The sequence below is a fragment of the Artibeus jamaicensis genome, unplaced genomic scaffold (assembly GCF_021234435.1).
Source record: "Artibeus jamaicensis isolate MK-2021 breed Jamaican fruit bat unplaced genomic scaffold, CSHL_Jam_final contig_1284, whole genome shotgun sequence".
NCBI classification, from domain to species: Eukaryota; Metazoa; Chordata; class Mammalia; order Chiroptera; family Phyllostomidae; genus Artibeus; species Artibeus jamaicensis.
This window is the reverse complement of record NW_026521249.1, coordinates 510179-530884: the sequence shown is the minus strand read 5'-3', so window position 1 is coordinate 530884 and position 20706 is coordinate 510179. Positions and strand designations below refer to the sequence as shown.

At 40.7% G+C, this 20706-nt stretch overlaps 1 protein-coding gene across 4 annotated transcripts in view; it reads left to right on the top strand.

The window, feature by feature from the left end:
• Positions 1-20706, top strand: part of NCKAP5 (NCK associated protein 5) — a 995643-nt gene that overhangs the window by 878421 nt on the left and 96516 nt on the right. For all 4 annotated transcript variants that reach the window (XM_053666799.1, XM_053666798.1, XM_053666801.1 and 1 more), the window contains 4 exons: positions 1603-1791; positions 7718-11451; positions 12153-12330; positions 19232-19310. In XM_053666799.1, coding sequence (XP_053522774.1) covers positions 1603-1791; positions 7718-11451; positions 12153-12330; positions 19232-19310 — 4180 coding nt within the window. The remainder of the gene's footprint in view (positions 1-1602; positions 1792-7717; positions 11452-12152; positions 12331-19231; positions 19311-20706) is intronic.

Genomic DNA, 20706 nt, shown 5'->3' with positions numbered 1-20706 from the left:
GTTTCACTTGTACACAGTGGCTGCAGTCTAAATGCCAGGTATTCTTGTGCAGTGGGACTGTTGCTTGAAGGCATCTGTTGATAAACAAATATGAATGTCCCTTAAGTTATGTCCAGCACCAAACAAGGTCATAAATCAATAGATATTATTAAAAACTGGATTTAAAGACAAGTTTTCCTTTTAATGATATTTAGAGTCAAATTTCAAGGGGAAAAACAGAGTAGTAACTTTTGGGGGGGGGCATTTTTAAGGTCATTTGAAGAGACTATTATGCAGCAAAAATGAAGTATGGATAGCAAGGCAATTGCCTAACCCTGGGAATCTAACATTACTAAGAATTATGGATATTGATTAGACAGCAAATTAATCATACCCTCTGTACTTAGGTAGGGGTTTCATATTTACCACAAGCACTCTCAGAATAGCATTACTTTTATTCCCCAAGCTGGTGTTTAGTCACTGTCAGTTGGAATTGCATTTGGAGAACACTGATAAGTACTCAGGTACTAAAGGCACCCATAAAGTGTCAATAGATTGCATAAGTAAGTGGTTTTGCCATTCTGCAAGTGACACAAAGACAGATGGTTCCCCATCAAAGAGTTTCTGAGACAAAGCTTTATAAAGATAGGAGACTCAAATTAGACAGTAATGGAGAGATTCCATTCCCATGGTTGGGATGCTAAATTAATTTATCCTCTCCAGTTGTGTTGCTTCATCTGTTACATTAGGAGCCTATAAAGTGGCTGTTGAGAAGTGTTGGAATGTTTACAACTTTTTCACCCATGCATGTTCTTTGCAGACCCTCTGGAATTTGAATGACCTGGATCTTCTGCATGGGATCTTATCTTATTTGATCAGATGGTCTTTACTCTTTCCACAGCCAACTGATATGAAAAGTCTCATTATCTTTCACAATAGAACTTCCTTGGTCCTGAGGCTGGTGTTCCATTGTACATGGCTCCCTGGAAGGTGGTATTAAAATGCCCCAGGCATTTGATTTGTGACTTAGAATGATGCATCAGAGCCATAAGGAATCAGGGGTAATCTGGTATAACTGCTCCACTCTACAAATGAAGACATTAAGGATCATGGAAGTTAAATATTGTTTTGTTTTGTTTTGTTTTGTTTTGTTTTGTTTTGTTTTGGTCAAAGTCTCATATCTAGTGGCAGTATGTATCCAGGGTGCTAGGCTCCCAGGCTGGTGCTCATACTCTTGAACTCCAGCCAAAGATAGTGCTCTGTTTGCTTCCCTTCATAGTATTAGAGTCATGTTTTGATATTGATCTGATTCTTTCACCACTATAACTGGATAAAATGGGAAACTACCATTGTGACACTTCTACCTAATGAAGATGGCACTTCTCACCAATTAAGTACCTACTTACTCCAGTTAGTGTGCTATATGCTTGCCATCTAGAACCTCACTTGGTCCCTGCAGCAACCCTATAGGGTAGGCAGTATTATCATTATTCACTTTTTAAAAGAATAAATATAGCTCCAAGAGATTAATTTGTTCTACTCACGTATGCCTCATTATGAGGTTGAGTTGATATTTACTTCCCCTAAGCAAAGCCCTAGCTCACAGGCTTCCTATCTTTTCAGGAATGCCAGCTTAACACAAAATCAGGAATCCCTGCTCTGAAATGCTCTGGTCCGGGAGTTGTCACCCCTGCTCATCTCTGCCCTCGCAATAGCTGTAGCAGCAGTGAACTGTCTCTTTCAAGCACCTGCAGCGAGTATTCCAGTGGCTCCTCATACACATGGCATGATGGGAAGAACGTTGGAAAAAGGGTAAGGCCTCCATTCAAGGCACTTCAGCATCAGAGTGAATCAGAAAAGAGTCTTCTGCTAGTAGGAAGGTGGAAGGTGGCAGGGAGGGTTAAGAAGGAAATGGCCATTTTTCTGAGTACCTGTTCATTTGCTCCTCACAAAAACTATACAGGGAAATGTTATTCTCCCCATTATACCACAGAGGAATCGGGCTCAAAAAAGCCTGAGTTACTTGCCAGAAGTCATGAAGCACATGAGAAGTAAAATATAGATTTTACTGCAAATTCCTTGGACCTCATGGGAGGGAGTTGGGAAGAGGAGAACATTTCCTTTCTGTGTTCTGGCAGAGCTCATTGAGTTTACAGGTTTCTATCAACCTGGAACCTGGAACCTGGGCCTCCTAGAACTGACCACACCTCAACTCACATATTTCCCATTAGTTTTATGGACATCCTCCATCACCGTAGTGCTCAGAGACACTTGTTACTGCCCACTGCAGTTGAGAGGCAGCAAGACCACTTGCCAAGCCATTCCACACTGAGAATCACACTGAGCATCCATGAGAATCAAAGAGAATGTTGTTGATGTTGTTTTTCCTAGAGAAAAGGGAGAGTAGTGGACTATCTCAACAAATGGCCCAAAGTTTTGGAAGTATCATTCACTTTGTAGGAATTTATTGCTCGGAAGTATCATGTATTATATTAACCTCCTCTACTCAATGTAGTTAAAACACTAACTGACTATAAATCGGACGGTGGCATAATAGAAAACACCATGGAAGACGACAGGCACCACAGCTCAGTGGGGATTGGCATGTCTCTATTTAGATGCCAGGTATTCCTCTAGTAGGTTTTTAAATGACTTTACTGCTGTAATGACTCCATCTGCAAAGTGGGCTCACGTGACCAAAGATCTCTGCATGCTTTTTATAAATATCCTTGCACAGTGGTGTAGGCCAAGTACTTGAAATAGCTGTTTTCAGTTTCATAGTGTTAAAGAAAAGCAAAGAGTAAAAGGGGATTTTTGGAGGTCATTTTTTCTCATTCTTATAATTTAAATTTACAATTCCAGGAGCATAGAAACCAGGAAATTCAAACTGCCAGGAAATATTGGTGAGGGGTAGTTTTGTCATACTATTTGTCAAGAACTCAAAGAAAGATTTTTTTTAACTTGAATTTAGAGCTTATCCCGCTAGACTTAGACTTCTAATACAAAATGAGGAGCCTGCTGCATTATCAAAACTGCTCCTTTGAAGGAGATATTTGGAGTTATGAAGAATGACTGCTAGGGACCTGGTCTTATCAGATGGGGAAGACTTTATCCCCTCTCTTTGTGAATATTATTGGCTCCCAGAACCCCTTGCTCTGCTGTTTTTACTCTAACACTCTTCTTTCTCCCCTTCTGAGAGCTTTTTTCTTTCCTTCTCCATTCCCTCCCTCCCTCCCTCTTCTTTCTTTCTTTCTTTCTTTCTTTCTTTCTTTCTTTCTTTCTTTCTTTCTTTCTTTCTTTCTTTCTTTCTTTCTTTCTTCTTTCCCTTTCTTTCTTTCTTTCTTTCTTTCTTTCTCTCTTTCTTTCTTTCTTTCTTTCTTTCTTTCTTTCATCTTTCTCTCTCTCTCTCTCTCTCTCTCTCTCTCTCTCTCTCATTCTTCTGAAACTCTTCCCATTAGAATAGTCCTTGATCTTCTAGGAAAACCTCTTTCCCGCAAAAGAAGCACTAAGGCCCTGAAGACATTCAGACACACTCCAGGTCCCTGACCTGAAGATTTGATAAGCTCCTGGCTCAGAACGGTCAGGGAGCACCAGCACACCTGTCACATCTCACAGAGGAAAGTCCCAATTCTCAGGGACTCAGTGAATGAGACCCAGTCCTGAAAGGCATTTTAAATTTATACTATTTAAGGAAGTTCTATAGTTCTTACTATGTACCAGGTACTCATTTAGTATTAACTTATATAATGAACATATAATGTGCCTTGATTGTGAATACAGTTAACTTACATATTAATAAATATATGGCCAATGCCCCTTTTTAGTCCAAAAGTATTCTTTCTGGTACTGTTTTGTTTAGAAACAGAAAAGAACCCTGCATGAAATGCATTAGCCTGCCCTACATGGAGCATTCTCGCCCAGTGAATGAGTGATTACCATGTGCCAAACAACTGTGTACACTCATCATAACTATGAGCTTATTTAATGTGCAAGATGGCTTATTAAGTAGGTTCTCCAATTGTCCCCCCCAAATTTTGTAGATGAGGAAACTTAGATGTGGAAAAATTAAGGAACTAAGCCCAAGATGTAATAGGCAGTGACAAAGCTGGGTAATTGGTTCCAGAACCTTCACTCTTAACCATTTGGCTATACTGGCCTTGTTGAATCAGCCTAACACTTAGAGAAATTGTTCTCATTGTTAAGATGCATTTGTTCCCACTAAGCTCAAGAATACCCTTTTTTAAAATGTGTAGAACTGTTGTCCAGTTAAGAAACAGAAATGGACTGTGGACATTAAACCCAGGTCTCTGCTTTAGCAGCACCTGTTAGCTAGCCAGCTGCTCCCACCGCAAAGCCCTTCCAACTTTCCATGAAGAAAGAAGCTGCCTGTGGGAAATACCTACTCCATTCCATGGTCTCTCCTACAGGGATCTATGCTTTTCTATTTCAAGTTTCAAAATTGTTCCAGACTTTTCTCAAGTTATTGAATATATAACCTCCTGTGCAAAACTGAGAAATGTGGCTAATCTTTCCAGGCAGAGATCCTGGGTCCAGGGACATTTATGTCAGTGGCTCTGGGATGAGTTACACCACAGTGTGGGAAGGCTGTGGAGAGGCAGGAAGGAGGCAGGTGGGCAGAGGCTGAACACATCAAGTCAGCCTTGTTCAAGTTCTTGCAAGGTACTTTTTGCCTGCCTTCTCTTCTTTATTGTGAATGTGACTATCAAGATCATGGAAATTCTTAACCCAAGTTGTGACTGTCTTCTTACTAGTCAGTTTATAATACCCAAACTCAACAGGATTTCTTCTGATTTCCAAAGGAGTTTTTTTTTAATTTTTATTTAATTATTTTTCAGGTACATTTTTTTGTCTATTTCTCCCATCCCAGCCCCACCCCCCGCCCCGTCTCCCCACCTCCCTCCCATTCTCCCCGCCCCCAGTCCTCATCCCTGTGTCTTTCATACTTGTTCCTCAAAATCCCTCCCCATTTTTCCCCTTAAATTCCCTTCCCTCTCCCCTCTGGTCACTGCCCACTTGTTCTCTATTTCAGTGTCTTTGTTTTTATTCTGTTTGCTTCTTTGTTTATTGTTTAGCTTCCTGTCAAAGGTGAGATCATATGGTATTTGTCTTTCAATGCCTGGCCTATTTCACTCAGCATAATGCTTTCCAGTTCCATCCATGTTGTTGCAAAGGGTAGTAGCTCCTTCTTTCTCTCTGCTGCATAGAATTCCATTGTGTATATGTACCACAATTTTTTGATCCATTCATTTACTGATGGGCACCTAGGTTGCTTCCAACTCTTGCCTATTGTAAATTGTACTGCTATGAACATTGTGGTGCATAGGTTCTTTGAAATGGATGTTTTAGGATTCTTGGGATATAATCCTAGCAGTGGAATTGCTAGGTCAAAAGGCAGGCCGATTTTTATTTTTCTGAGAAAATTCCATACTGTTTTCCATAATGGTTGTACCAGTCTGCAATCCCACCAACAGTGAACTAAGGACCCCTTTTCCCCACAAGCTCTCCAACATTTGTTGTTTGGTGCTTTGTTTATTATAGCCATCCTACTGGTGTAAAGTGGTATCTCATTGTGGTTTTAATTTGCATCTCTCTGATAGCTAGTGATATTGAGCATCTCTTCATGTGTCTCTTGATTTCCAAAGGAGTTTTTAACGGTACAGGGAAGAGGAGAGGGCCAGGGAGTCATCACCACATAGCATCTATCTGCAGTAACTATAACCCTGAAGAATTTTCTAAAAAATGTATAATTTGAAAAAATAAAAATAGATAACACAACACAAATAAATAATATAATATATTGTTGATAGCAAGAGTAATTTCTATGAAAGTGTCTTAGATATAAACAAGTGTTCACAGCTTACTAAAAAGCTGAGAATCCAGTGTAAGCTTCTGACACATTTTCCACCTCTACTAATGAGCACATGGTTTGTGTTCAGAGTTACAGCACAGGGGTCCGCTGGCATGGAGATGCCAAGGGGATCTACACTCTTAGTCAAGATATGTACACAGTGCACATCTGAGACCACCAGATTCATGCATTAAAATTCTTCATCATTAATTATACAGCCTTAAAAAAAGGCATTGGGTCAGTGCCCACCTTTTGCCAATTTTCCTGAATGCTGGTTTGTGATTAAACCAGCAGCCCATTGGAGAGAAGTATGGTGATAACCTATGATCTCTCGTATGATATTGGCTAATATAGAGGGGAAAACAGAAACTGAGCTTGACCCTGGCAGTGTGCCATGAAGATTAAGTTGTGCAGGCCCTAGAGCCAGGCTGTCTGGGTTCAGATCCCCATACGGCTACTTTGGAACTCAGTCATTGAAAGAACCCAGGAAATAAGAGTTCAAAGCTTTATACCAGCTCTTCCTTAGCTGTGTAACTTCCAAGAGACTGATCTTGCTGAATCTCAGTTTCCTCCCTAGTAAATACGATGAGAATGTCTTCCTCTTTATGTTATTCTGAGAATTAAATAAAAATACTGCGTAAGTGGCTGGTACACAACAGCTGGTTTAGTCAGTGTTAGTTCCCTCCTGCCCTTCCATTTGTTATTAACAATACTATGAAAAAATATGAGTATCTGTGTGGAATGCAGTATTTTTTCTTTGCCATTTCTTGGTCACGTCTCCAAAACTGACCCTAGTATTCATGGAGGTATGAAGTACAAGACATCGACTTTTGTAAGTTAGTGGGTGAATCGTTACCATGGGTTCTAAGAGCAAAAGCCCCACTGCTACATGTGTGGCTGTATTTCACAGGTGTTCACTACCCGACAACACCAAGAAGCCACATGACATTCTGTCAGGTGGTAGAATGCAAGGAACCATAAAGACATGGGCTAACTTACTTTTTCATTTGTCCTCATTACTTCTCCTGCACAGAGCCCACACTGTCTTTCTGTAAGTTCACCTTACACTTACCTTCTCAATTTGTGTCTTTGGCATAGCATTTCTTCTAACTAGAAATGACTCTTCCCTCTTTAAAATTAAGGCAAAACTAGCCATCTTTCAAGGACTAGGTAGGTTTAAAAAATAGCACATTTCCCTTTATATAGTTTTCATGGCTTTTCCAAAGAGAAGTATGGTCTTCCTTTGAATTTCTGGAATATTAATGGCATTTGCACTTCTCATTCATACCCTTGAATTTCAGTTATTTGTGCTCAAGTACTCTTCTCTGCCAGGGCATGCTTCTTTTTATTTTTATTTTTTATGTTTTATCCTCACCTGAGGACATTCTTTCATTGCTTTTGGAGAGAAAGGAAGGGAGAGAGAGAGAAACACTGATAGAAAAGGAAAGAATCTATTGGTTGCCTTCCGTGTGCACCCAGACTAGGGATCTTACACAACTGGAACAAGGATCAAATCCACAACCTAGGCATGTGCCCCAACCAGGAACAGAACACAGAACCTTTCGGTTACAGGATGATGTTCTGACCAACTGAGCCACACCCACCAGGCTGGGGTGCACACTTCTTGAGGGCAGGTCCTTCTTCTCTACTTCTTTAAATCATATATGATTCTATTTAGCTCAGGGCCTGGCAAAGTAGAGATCTTCTATACAGTTAATGAATTAATTTTCATTAATTAATTAATGTATGCATTTGTTGTGAATATTTATCAACCACTAGAACAAATTAGGTTCAGTGATGGACTTTTCCTGTTATAAATTTGTAATCCATATGACTCTGTCATTTCTGATATCTACTTTTCTTTCCTAGCCATCATCACAAAACTGGGATAAAAGGCTAAGTATTGATTCTTCACTCCCAAGTGGCTTTGCTAGTCCTACAGATGAACTACCTCCAACTCATATCAAGGAAAGTCACATTTTGGAAGGACTAAGAAGGCTACAGAAGCGAAAAGTGTTACTTGAGCCCCCATCAGTGATAACCAAATGGGGTTATAAAGATTGCATGAACTCAAATGAAGGAATATACTCTCCAGGAATTAAGAGTAGTAGTCTCAAGGAGTACCCCCCTTGCAAACCAGCTGACATGGGGAAGCCCTGCAAGGAGCCCCATAAGGCATTTGTTTATGACACAGATTCTCATGATGACCCTGATGAGGACTCTTCCTCCTTGGCATTGAATAAAGCCTTTCCAAACCAGGCCTGCAGGCTGCATGGTTGTAAATTAACCCACAGTGTTTCTGACAGTCTATTTGGCTGGGAGTTGAACAGAAAACACTTTTCAGAAGGCACATCCTCCGTTTACCCCAGGGAAAGACTGGAAAAGCTGAGCACTTGTGACAGCAGCTATCCTTTAGAGAGGAAGCTGTGCCCAGTGATGCAGGTACCTCGGGTGCAGAGAGAGAGGGGTCTTGACAGACAGGGCAGTGGCAATGTCCAGCTTTCAGACACCGATGACAATGAAACCCTCGATGAGCTGCATATAGATAGCAGTGATGAGAAAAGCCCTTCAGACTTGTCATTGACTGTGGACACCGACAAGTCCACGGAAAACCTGGACATCCTCATGGGACTTGGAAAACCTCAACTTGAGTCTCCTGATGAGGAGGAAAAACTAATGCCCATCCACTTAGAGAGTAGGCCAAAGACGTTTAGTTTCATAAAACAGCAAAGGGTTGTCAAAAGGACTTCTTCAGAAGAATGTGTTACTGTAGTATTTGATGCGGAAGATGGTGAACCCATTGAATTCAGCTCCCACCAGACAGGTGTTGTCACTGTTAGCAGAAATGAAATTTCCATCAGTCAGGCCCCCGCTGGACCCAAGGAAGAGCACACTGAACCTTTACCTCAGGGAATTGCTCACTCACAGCCAGGCGCTGCTATGAGAGACTACACTTTCATCAGGAGACCTGAAGAGCAAACTGAGAAAAACATTCCAAAAGATGGTGCAGAAAATGTCACTGAGGCACCCACTGAATCTTTCAGCTCCAGAACAGTAACACAAAATACTCAGAGACAAAAACTGGCCAAACCAACACATACTGTGTCATGCCAGAGTAATTATAGATCCTCCATGTCCATGGGTATTTGTCAGAAGCAAAGTCTGACAAAAATACCCACCAGGGGGAAGCCTTTGCCTCAGAAATCAAACATAGTGGACCCTGAAGTCTCCACTAGAGCCCTCTCATCAGGCCCAGTGGTTCTTGAAAACTCACCAGCCTTGGTTTCTGGGAAACTCTCCCGGTTCAAGAGGACTGAAGGCCCAGGGCATCTCTGGGATGTACAGCCAGACTCACACATTCCAAAATGCAGCTCCAGAATGTCCAGCAGGAGGGATGGGATCCAGTGCTCCAAAAGTCAGAGTTCAGTACCACAGTTGCTCTCAAGGCCCCTCATTGAGCCTGGTGGTGTTGGAGAACCCCTCATAAGGGATAAGCACTGTGACCCTGGGCCAGAGGCAAGGGTGAAATCACCTTCTCCCCCACCCCCTCCAGGCAGGTCACTCTCCCTGCTCATCAGGCCCAGTTATGACTATTTGCCACTGCCTTCATCTGCCAAGCCTGAAACCAGCGTCACTGATGAAACAGCAAGGACTGTATTCAAACCAACCCCTCTGAAAGGATCCTCTGCTCCTCTCATTTCATCTAATCACACAGAAGTGCAGGGGAAGAAACCTTCTGTGGCCTTCAAAAAACCCATCTTTACTCATCCTCTGCCCTCCACAGAAAAAGGGATTCAGACCAGATGCTCTGCTCATACCTCCTCCAGCTCATTTGTCATGATGGCCCCAGGGCCCCCAAAGGTCTCTCCAAAGAGAGGTGCCCCCCAAACCCCACCTCATCAAACCTTTGGGACCACACAAACAGACGCAGGGTTACAGATTCCCAAGAATCGTTCTTCAGCCCATGAACCTCTGGACATATCATCCTCCACAAGTGTCTCTTCAGGAAGAAAAGGACAGTTGAATGACAGTGTCTCCACATCACCCAAGCCTCCCTTCCTAGCGGTCAGTGAGTTGCCATCATCTCAGGTTAACAACAGTCCCTCACCATCCTCCAAAAGCCATAATGCCCCACATGGTTGTCAGAATGCTCATGAGAAAAGTTTGAAAACTCGCCTCCCAGTTGGGCTCAAGGTTCTCATGAAGTCTCCTCAGTTGCTCAGGAAAAGTTCCACAGTGCCAGGGAAACATGAAAAAGACAGTCTCAATGAAGCCTCTAAAAGTTCTGCAGCTGCGAGCAAGTCAAAGCCAGAACATTCTGGGAATCCAACAGGCCTTGAGGCCACAGTGGGCAAAAGACCTGTGACTCCTCTGGGTTTACAAGAACAAGGCAGTTTGGCTGAAGGGCTTCCCCCAGAAGCAGCAACGCCAGAGTCAATGGAAAATCTCATCTCTGGGGCAGATGGAAAGGGAGTAGAAAACAGGTCTGTAAAAAGATCTCTTTCCTCCAACAAGCCACATCTAAAACCAGCTCTAGGCATGAATGGAGCTAAAGCCCGCAGCCAGAATTTCAGTGCTCACTCAGGTGAGAAGCCCCCCACGCCTCCTATGGAAGGGCCAGGCAAAGTCCGAACTCAGATTATTACCAACACTGCGGAGAGAGGCAGTTCTCTGACCCGGCAGAGCTCCTCCACAGATGGCTCTCCCAGCAAGACCCCTTCAGCCTCCATGTCTGACAGCCTTCCCACAGCTGGGAGGGCCCTGGGCCACGCCCCCTCAAGGCAGGGCTCCCTGAGGAGCACAGGCAGCTCCAGCAGCTGGCATGGAAGCCCTAGCAAGTTGCCTTTGAGGATCCCTCCAAAATCTGAAGGCCTCCTCACCCCACCTGGACCTGAAGACCAGCAGGCCTATGCCCAGGGAGGATGCCCAAGTGAGGCTGCACCTGAAGAACCAAGCAGGGACCACTGCAGATGCCCACCCACCCCAGCAGACTGCCCACGAGGCCTGCAGAGCCCAGGGAGGACACAGTGCCCAGGCAGTTTGGAAACAAGCAGGACCCCCAAGCTAGAAACTTCTGGAATTTATCCAGACACTTCTATAACCAGGACTAATGCTGTGAGCCCAGAAGCCCCCCTCTCACCCACAATCGAAGAAAAGGTCATGTTGTGCATTCAGGAGAATGTGGAAAAGGGCCAAGTGCAAACAAAGTCCATGTCTGTGGAAGGCAAGGCAAGGCCTGGGCCTTCGTTTGCCAGCTGGTTTGGTTTTCGGAGGAGTCGACTTCCCGCTCTCAGTAGCAGGAAAATGGACGTTTCCAAAACCAAAGTGGAAAAGAAAGATTTAAAAGCCTTGGGCTTCGGAACTAAGCAGTTAAAATCAGAGAGAAAAAAAGAGAAAAAGAAGCCTGAGCTGCAGTGTGAGATAGAAAATGAGCTTAACAGGGATACGGAGCTGGCAGATCCTCCCAACAGGAGTTTACAAAGCAAAAATAATCTAAAAACACCACACGACATTTACGGCCAAATGAAGTTTGAACCAAGAAATAGACCTAGTCCTGTTCCATGTGCAACAAAAGATACGTTTATGACAGAACTTCTGAACAGGTAACGCATAGGCAAAGAAGGCAGTAATGTCGGGGGCGGGAGGGCCTTACCCCCAGGGAGAGTTGCTTGCTTCCTGAATATTAAACGCCAGCCAAGCATGTTTTTCATAAAAGCAGACATGCAGGATAACAGTGTTTTATACATTAGCCAAAATTTAAACAATGAAATAAAAGTTAGCAATAAAATGATAATTTAGTCCATGTTACTTTGTTAACCAAACCAATGGTCTCTGAAATTAAAGAATGGTAAGTTTTATTAAGGTTGAAAGAAATTCAGCCTACACTAGGTCCCATGAATGTACCCACGTAGCATGAAATGGAAGCAAATTAAACATACATTCTAAAGTATGCATATACCAAGCAAAAGTATACTGAGAAACTTCCAGAGGAAATTACATTTCCTGCTGATCATAAGTCAGAAATGCAGTTACAAATCACTTTTCAGTGGTTTTTACTGCCCCTCCCCCCACAGTGCACAAGCAGTCATAAAATAAGAATAAAGGATTATTTTATCAAATCTAAATTGACACACTACTGGAATATCAGATAAAGATTTGATCAAGGCCATTGAGAGACACTATCACTCAAAGGGTTAAAGACAAAGAGTTATGTGGGGCTTACTTTAAACATTAAAGAATTGGGAAGAATAGGGATTGAAGAAGAGCAATGTAATTTATCAGAGGAATCCCTTTCTACCTGCAGGGTTGATAAGAGAGCAGCTCACCAGACAGAAAGTGGATCAAATAATGTTTCCTGCAGGAATGTGTTAAAGGGCAGCTCCCCGGGCTCCTGTCTCACCAGCAGCTCTAGCAGCACTCAAGGAAACCACAAGAAAAACATCAGAACCAAAGCTGAGGGGGAAATACCAAAAGGGTCCCTGGTAAGTGCTCTACCTTCCTGGTTATCAACTGTTAGGTTCTCTGACATGGTGGTTTAGGTTCTTTCTCCTCCTTGTTGATGAAAATATATGGGCAAGACATTATGGAGTAAAGAGAAAGTTAGAGCAAGAGAAAAAAGGAGGGAAAACTTGGTGACAACTGTAACTGAGAGGTGGCAGCTGGGGGGGTGAGCCGGCCCAGCCCCCTTCAGTGATGTTGCTTTTTTAGCTCTCCAGACCGGGGAAATGATCACAGTGCAGGCAGATGAGGCTGCTGGAGTCATTGGAAATTAGACCCTGGTGCTGGGACTCTGTTTTGATGATCATTACCATCATTTCCAGCAACACAAGGAGGAATGAATATCATTGTGAAAAATACAAATGCTGAACTATTTGAAAGAATACTGACTATTCAGATGATTTGATTTAATATGTACCAAACAGAAAGTGTTAAGACTAAGAAATCCTTTCGGGGACTTGACTCCCTAGTCACATTTAGTTTTTTAATTGAGAATTTCAGAACAAAGGGGGTAATTTCCTTTTTAAAAGGAGGGGAAGGGGAAGAATTGGGGGATAAGATACAGGGAATAAGAAGCATAATTGGTAGACACAAAATAGACAGGGGGAGGTTAAGAATAGTGTAGGAAATGGAGAAGCCAGAGAACTTCTATGTCGGATCCATGGACAGCAAGTGAGGGGAGGAGGTACTGAGGGGAGGGGTACAGGGCAGAGGGGGATAAAGGTGAGAGAAAAACGGGACAGCTGTAATAGCATAATCAATAAAATATACTTAAAAAATAAAAAGGACATTTTTATATTTTCCCAGGGTGTACCAATTTCAAATAACACTTTTGTTATAAAATTAGCTTAAACTGCACTTACTCTCTTTATATTCTTTCTGTTCTTGCACAATTGATTTAGTTATGTTTGAGGTTTCTTTCTGTACGCTTTAAAGCAGTTAAACAAAACAAAAAAAAATTCTCTTCACAGAATTACTGGCTGTATCCATACATTTTGATGCTCTTGTAAAATAGATGGTAAAATATAATACATGCTATCATTTTCTTGAGGAAAACTTAAAATATGAAGTAATAACACATTTTTTTCTAGAGCAGTTCAAAAATAGATGAGGCTCTATAAATAATTATGATTGATATTAGTAGTTATTAATTATTAATTCAATAGCTTATTGATGTTTAGGGTTCCTTAGAGTTTCACAGACGTAGTGTAATTTGAGATGAATGCATATTTAATTTTTTTCAAAAGCTCTTGACTCTAAAGACACGTAAGGCCTTTTAAAAAGAAAACTCTGGAATTAGGTTCAGACTGTCTTCTTTGCAAAAGTTTTTTCTATTTCCCCCCATTAGACTCTTGACTTTCATTGGAATCATCTCTTCTGTGAGAATGTAGATGTGCCCTGCATTATAAAACTGCAAATTATAAGCATATCTAGGCTGCCCTTGTGTCGCGTAAGGAAGCAGGAAGAATGAACAACGTGGGGAAATGTGCAATATGCCAGAACTTCAGTCGAACTGATCTAAAACTTGATAGCTGGGCAGAGCCCTTATCAGACACAGTCCATTTAACTATGCCCATTCAATATGGTTCTGACAGCAGAGAGTATATCTTCACTGTACAGAAGTCCCTAAAAAAACAAAAAGACCCTCTGTTTTCCTTTTACAATTTTATTTTTGCTTTCTCATCGCTTCCTAATGTAAAACAATTTGTCATGCTTGTCCTTTCTCCTCCAGTCTTTCACAGTTAGTGAGCAGTATCCTTGGGTCCTTCCAGAATAACTGCAGGAAACAGTCTTATTATTTTCTGTGAAGTACAGACATTCCCTAAACACCCCATATATACATAATCAACAGGGCTATGCTAATTCCTCTAGTTAGCTGCAAGACAAAATTGGTCATGCTGGGAAGCTTTCCCATACAGAGGAATGCTATTAACCTGGATAGCTGACCAGCTAGTCATTTTTTTAATGTAAAATGCAATGTTTTTCATTTCATCTCCATAATCATCAGTGTGGTTTGGGCTAAAATTACTAATTGCAGAAAGGGTGTTACCATAGTCTCAGTTGGGACTGGTACATGAATAGCCCTGAAAAACCTATTTTTTATATGTCATCAGCCCATGAAGAAAGGAGATTAGATGCAAAATAAGATGTATTCTAATACCATGGCACATTGATATGAATACCCATGAGCCTTTTAAAATTCAGAGTTTAAAGAAATTTTCCCCCACCAGGGCTCAAGGTAAATTTGCTGTCTGCGTATTTCAAAGTGTGTTGCAAAGAATTCTTCTGATAGCAGTTACTTTGGATGAAAACAATAGCTGCACATGATGCATTACATGGTACACTTTTTTCCTGAATAAAACCATTAAAAACCTTATAATTTAACATGCCACTATCCCTTGCCTTTTGCAAACTAAGACTATATTTAGTTATAAGGGTCCTAAGGCATTAAAATTATTTTAAACTACAGTGATAACAGTAGGAAGATTATTTCCATACCTTTTACAAATCCGTGTATGTAGCAGGCCTCCATTTAGTTCACTGGTAACTGTATGTCCATTTTCAGGATTGTTAGATACATTCCAACACGTGTAAAACTCCCATGAATACTTTGCTGAATTAAAACTTTTTCTCCTTTAAAAACCTTAATTAAAGGCACATGTCCCCATTTATGCCATTATTTACAGTCCACTTAGTTTTAATTTGTGTAATTTAGACATGGACCATGTTACTTTATACTTTTATTTAAATTATATAAAATCATTATAAGAGGGGAAAAGGCATCCCCAGAAAAGATAATTCAGAAAGAAATGCACACTGCTTGCTACATGTTGTAAGTCCTTCCTTCCTGTAGGTTTAGATAATTTTCTAAAATGAGAAGTCTCAAGGAAAGAGAGCTCCAGCCTGCTATCTATCACTGGACTAAATAAAAACCAGTAACAAAATGAATAATGCCATATACTTCATCGTGCGGTGGAAAGAGATGGCCATTTTTATGAGTATTTTAATTTAAATTATTTCATGTTCTTTTTACCTGTCACATGGTCTGAAAAAATCACCTATGCTAATAAAAAAGCATCAAGTATTATCTCATTAAGATGGCCTGATGTTGATAAAATAGCACAAAATAGTACAATAATGACAATTTATCATTTTATTAAGTTCTTCAAAATGTTATAATTTCAACATTCTTAATTGAACAACCCTATTCTAAATGCTATTTTTGATGCTAATAAGAAACATGCATATTTTGCTCTCCTCCTGAAAAGTTTTTCTAAATGACTAGCCTTTCTGCAGACATTGCCTTCTGGAGCTCTGCCTCCGAAGATCACTTCCCATCTCACTTAGGTTCTTTGTGTGCTTTTTCCTCTCAGTGAGGTTTAACATACACATGGGGAAACATCAGGGTTAGGATGATTCAGAGAAGAAATATATTCAGAATTCCAAATGAAGGGCATTCCCAAAGATGGGGTTTAATTCTGCAAGTATGTATGTATATTGGCCAGTGGCTAATTATTTTCTCCCTTTTCCCTCCTGTGTCCTTCATAAGCTCATTCCTCCTCACCTTTCCTAATGATAGGGAGGAATTAACAGAATATATAATGGGTTCAATGATATTTAATAGCTACCTGTTATGCACTTATATTTGGAACAGTTCTTAACTACAGCTGAGCTCAAAAAGTGGACAAGAGTTGGAAATGCACTATTAGAAGGTTCCCAAAGTACTGGCAACAAACTTAAACCAAAAACAGCCCATAGTTATTGCCAGTGAATAACCTGCTACTTTCTACCAAAAGGGATATTACTGATTTATATCTGTTCCTGGTAGAGCAGTGGCTGAGAAAATCTAAATCTCTAACCACCTTTCTTTTCCGAGCCAAACATCTTGGTTCTGTGACCACTCCCATCTTTGAAATGCCTTGCCCTGTGAAGACTGTTGCACTGTGTCTAAATTTTAAAGCTTGAGTGGGTGGCCCCTTACCCCAGGAAGCCTCCCACAGCCTCTCAACATTCGAGTACTATGTGATCAAGAATGAAAATTTATATTAATTTCAGCCTATGAAAAATGTAATTAGCAAGGGGAGTCTGCTGTCAGCATGAATTATGCCCCTTATTGCCATAGGCAAATGGATTTTTTAATTACGTACCACTTTGCATAGCAATCTATTTGTATGGATAGAGTCAACAGGTAGGCCATTCTAAGACACCCATTTTACATTCTGTTGCTAAGTCTTCATCTCCTTCAAATTGAAAAGTCCCCCTCGTGAGTCACCTGCTTCTCATGGGTCATTAGCCCAGGAGAGCTAAAAAATCTAGGGGCCTCGTCTCCAAGCCCAGTTTCTCCGATAAATCCCTAGAGACTACATTTAGTATTTGCTGTTAAAGGCATGTAAAGCCCTAAAAAGGTTCTGACAAGGAGCTGACAGGTAGGACTACATGGCGGCTTCTGTTTTCTTTCTTAAATATGATACTTGGAGAAAGACGATGGTAAGTTTCACAGAAAGGGAAGTAGGGAAGGGAAGCAGGTCAGCTATACACACACACACCATGACAACACACACAGTGAAAATTGTTGCTACTCTTAAATAAAGTTCTGGTTTATGTATACTTGGAATCCTGCCGAAACATCTAACTACCAGACATGAAGGAAAATATAGTAATTCTTGGGAAGGTCTGGAAAGGATGCCTATAACAATGTGGTGCACTCTGAAAAGTGAATTACAGCAGTGAATAGGGATAAGGAGTGCCCACTCCAAAACTGAAATCCTGTGTGCCCTTGAACAGGTCACTAACCCTCTCTGAGCCTCTTTTCTTTAATCTGTAAAATGGGGATCTTGTTCTAATTTTTAGATTCTTTAATTTAGAGTTACATAGGTTGATGGAGATGAAGTACCCATGTACCAGTAAGTAGGCTAGCAGGGCACACCTTTAAGTTGAAAATGGGTCAATTTAGAAAAAACAAAAGGAAATGCTATCTTACATAACAGGTAGAGGAAACTATGGAACATATTGCCATTAAGAGTTGGCATGGGCTGAACATGTAAGCAAATTTCCTTGATGTTTCTATAAATGAAGACAAAATGCTGTTGTTGGATTGTTTATGGAAATTAAGGTGTTTGGGTAACATCTTCCTCAGTCAGTCTGTTGGTATTCTTGCCACAAACAGATCGCTGAGCTTAGTGAACTGTGGAAGGCAGATAAGTAACACGCTGACCCCACTAGTGTTCATAGTACTTTCCTCTCTGCTATCCATAAATGTGCACTACTATAATCAGAGCTCATCAAGGGAAACTGTTTCCCGGGTTTCCTAACTTTCTACCTCTGGAAGTGCTAACTACCAGGGAAGTGCCTGCAGAGCAGGCCGCTGATGGGAAAGTGATGAAACATGGCCTCTGGACATTCAACCCCTAACAGTCTCTTCTTGTGCGGTCAGGTGGTCATCCACATAGTCCCTTGGGTTTGACATCTTCTGGCTCTCAGCATGCACAGATTAAGCACCAGTTACAATGTAATGTTAGAACTATAGTCATAAAATGTAAATAATTGTTCTTATTCCAACAAATATGAAAATAGGAGGTAAAAAACAAAAAAGCTAAATTCCACTCAAGGTCAGTTTACAACCATATCACTTTCTACATTATAAATATAAAATAAGAATTTCTTGGCATTCCACTCGAGCCTCTGAGCAAATCTGCCGACAACCATAACCTCTAATGTACTTCCCTGAACAGAACCCCCATGGCATTCAGTACACAGTTCACCTTGTTATTTTGGCTTCCCAAGTGACTGGCAGGGATGTATTTTTAAAAAGCTTTTTTGGGTCATTATGCCAAGGACCACAGTCTGCACTGTTATACTCAAACAGAAATTTGAGAATAACAGAGTACACCCAAATAAACACAAATCTCAAGCCAGATTTGCTGTATTTGAATCTCGGTCCCATCACTTTTATAATTTACTCATCATGTCTGTTTCTTGAGGGTCCTTCTCTCAAAAATGGCTATAACAATAGCACCTGCCTCCTCTTGTTGCTGTGAGGATTATGAAATCATGGGTGTGAATATCCTAGTCAGCATCCCGTCCATAGTATAGTGTGCTGTTTTTATCATTGTTGATACTGTTGATACTCTTATAATTACTGGTGCTACCAGACAGGGAAGGCAGACCTAGGTTTTAGTTCCAGTTTTGCCACTTAAAATATGTTTAAGGAACCCTGGTGGATCTCAGAATTCTCATTTGTAAAATACTGTAGTGTTATTAGATCCTCTCTAGAGTTCCATTTGATTCTACACCATTCAGCATCTGGATATTCCAACTGAACTGTAAGGGAAATGTTTTTGACCTGAAAATTCTAGATAAGTGTGTTGCTGCTCTAGTTCACGGAGCACATGTCATAATCACTTCATGTCTCATTGTAGGAAGAACAAAAAATACCATATCATTTTCTTAGTGTTACAGTGTAGGAAAGGGTCAGGTTGTCTAAGTATATTTCTTTACTCTTTTATTAAAATTTGCAGTGGAAGTCATTGACTCTGGAGGAATTATATTTTCTTAGACTTTAATTTTTTTCTTAGAGCTCTGTGTTACTGGCCTTATTAAATATTAAAACCAAAGCTATTATCTCTAAAATCTTATGTAGAATTAGGTGCCATATAAGTCTTTATTTTTAGAGCTGGGGTTATATTTTGGCAAATATGCTCTTATAATTAAAACTTGTAATAAAGCCAAGTAATAGAATGGGGAAAAGTAGAATGAAGAAAATATATATGTGTGTATATAGACACACACACATACATGTTATAGGATCTGCCATTATTCTGAGGGTGGCAAAAGATTTATTTAACATAATGAATAAGAGCTTATATTAATTTTTTGTTGCTGCAGATAAAAGAGGCAAATGAAAACCTGCAAGAAGATGAAGAAGATACAATCGTAGATTCTGGATTTCAGAGCCACATCATAGGTAAGAATCCATGTCTTGATACATCTTTAGCTGAGTTATTGTCTACATGATAGCTTCTTTCAGATTCAGTGTGTTCCCCCAGACCATGTCTTACGCCTCCCACTATCAAGATTGGGTTTTAACTTCTCACACATGGTTACCTTTGTCTTCTTAGACATTGGAAGCTACTATAAAATAAGCAGAGGGTCAAAGCAGAGCCTATGAAGAAAACATAGGCGTTTGCAAAGGAATCACAAAGCAAACTAATGGGAAGTGAGTACTTGTCAATATAACATGAGAATAATATTGAGTATAAATAATAGTTCTCTGAGGAGAAAATCAGTTTTGAATCGATCCAGTTTCTCTGGTAATTGTTTCAAGAAGCACCTTGTGCAACTACTCTTTGTTAGAAAAGTGGGTTGGGGTGGCAGCTTTCTGAAATTGAATGTTTTTAATTGGATGATTTTTACACCAAAGAGCCAAAGGCATTAAGTGCATATGGCTTGCCAAAAGTCTCCAATTCATTTTCTTTATTATTTCTGTTAGAACTCTGTTTACAGATAGGCCTCAAGATAAGTTTAGCTTGTCAGCCATTTCTTAAAGTTATGCATAACCCTAGCTTGAAGGAGCTTAGGTTCCCAACCAGAGGGACTTTGCTGACCTGTTTTCAGCAGCCAGAAAGCAGCTGATGATGGAGGAGCTGTCTGTGACTGTGACCCTCGCCAGGAGATGGAAGAGGCGATGACTTTGAAAGCTCTGCTTTCCACTTTGCACACTTGCAGAATTAGTTTTTCCTTGGACTCTAAAACAGGCTGTAACTATAAGCATGCTGATTCTTTAGATTTATGTAACACACCAAGGCATGATGGACTCATTTCTTCAAATCACATTTGGGTGTAGTTGTTAGTCTTGAGTCCCGTGTTCTAGGATATGGCAGCCCAATAGATTTCTGGTTTCTGGTATAATTGTTATCCACAGCTCTTGCCTTTTCACCAGAGGACCATCAGCTGCCAACCTTCAGTGTCTCACTGATCTTAGCACCATGTTGCTACACTTTGCAGCTGATTTTTTAAGACACCCCTGTCTTCTTTGAGTTTATCTCAAAGAGTTATTATCCCCACAGCTTAATGAGACTGACACACCATTTTTATTCTTTTCACTGGTAATTGGGAATACAAAGGTCTTGACAAAGCTGAATGAGTGTAGTCTGAATGAGATTATTATTCCAAAAAGACATCCTTTATTATGGATGTCAATGTAAAATGCTTAAATTGCTAGCAGTTCTGCATAGTTAGCTGATAAGCAAGTTAAATGTTGTTTAACAGCCTTCAAACATGACACTGTGGAAAGCCTCCAGAGTCATCATTTTTCCATAACGAGATGTTCTTGGGCCTAAGACAACTATGTAAACTGAAAG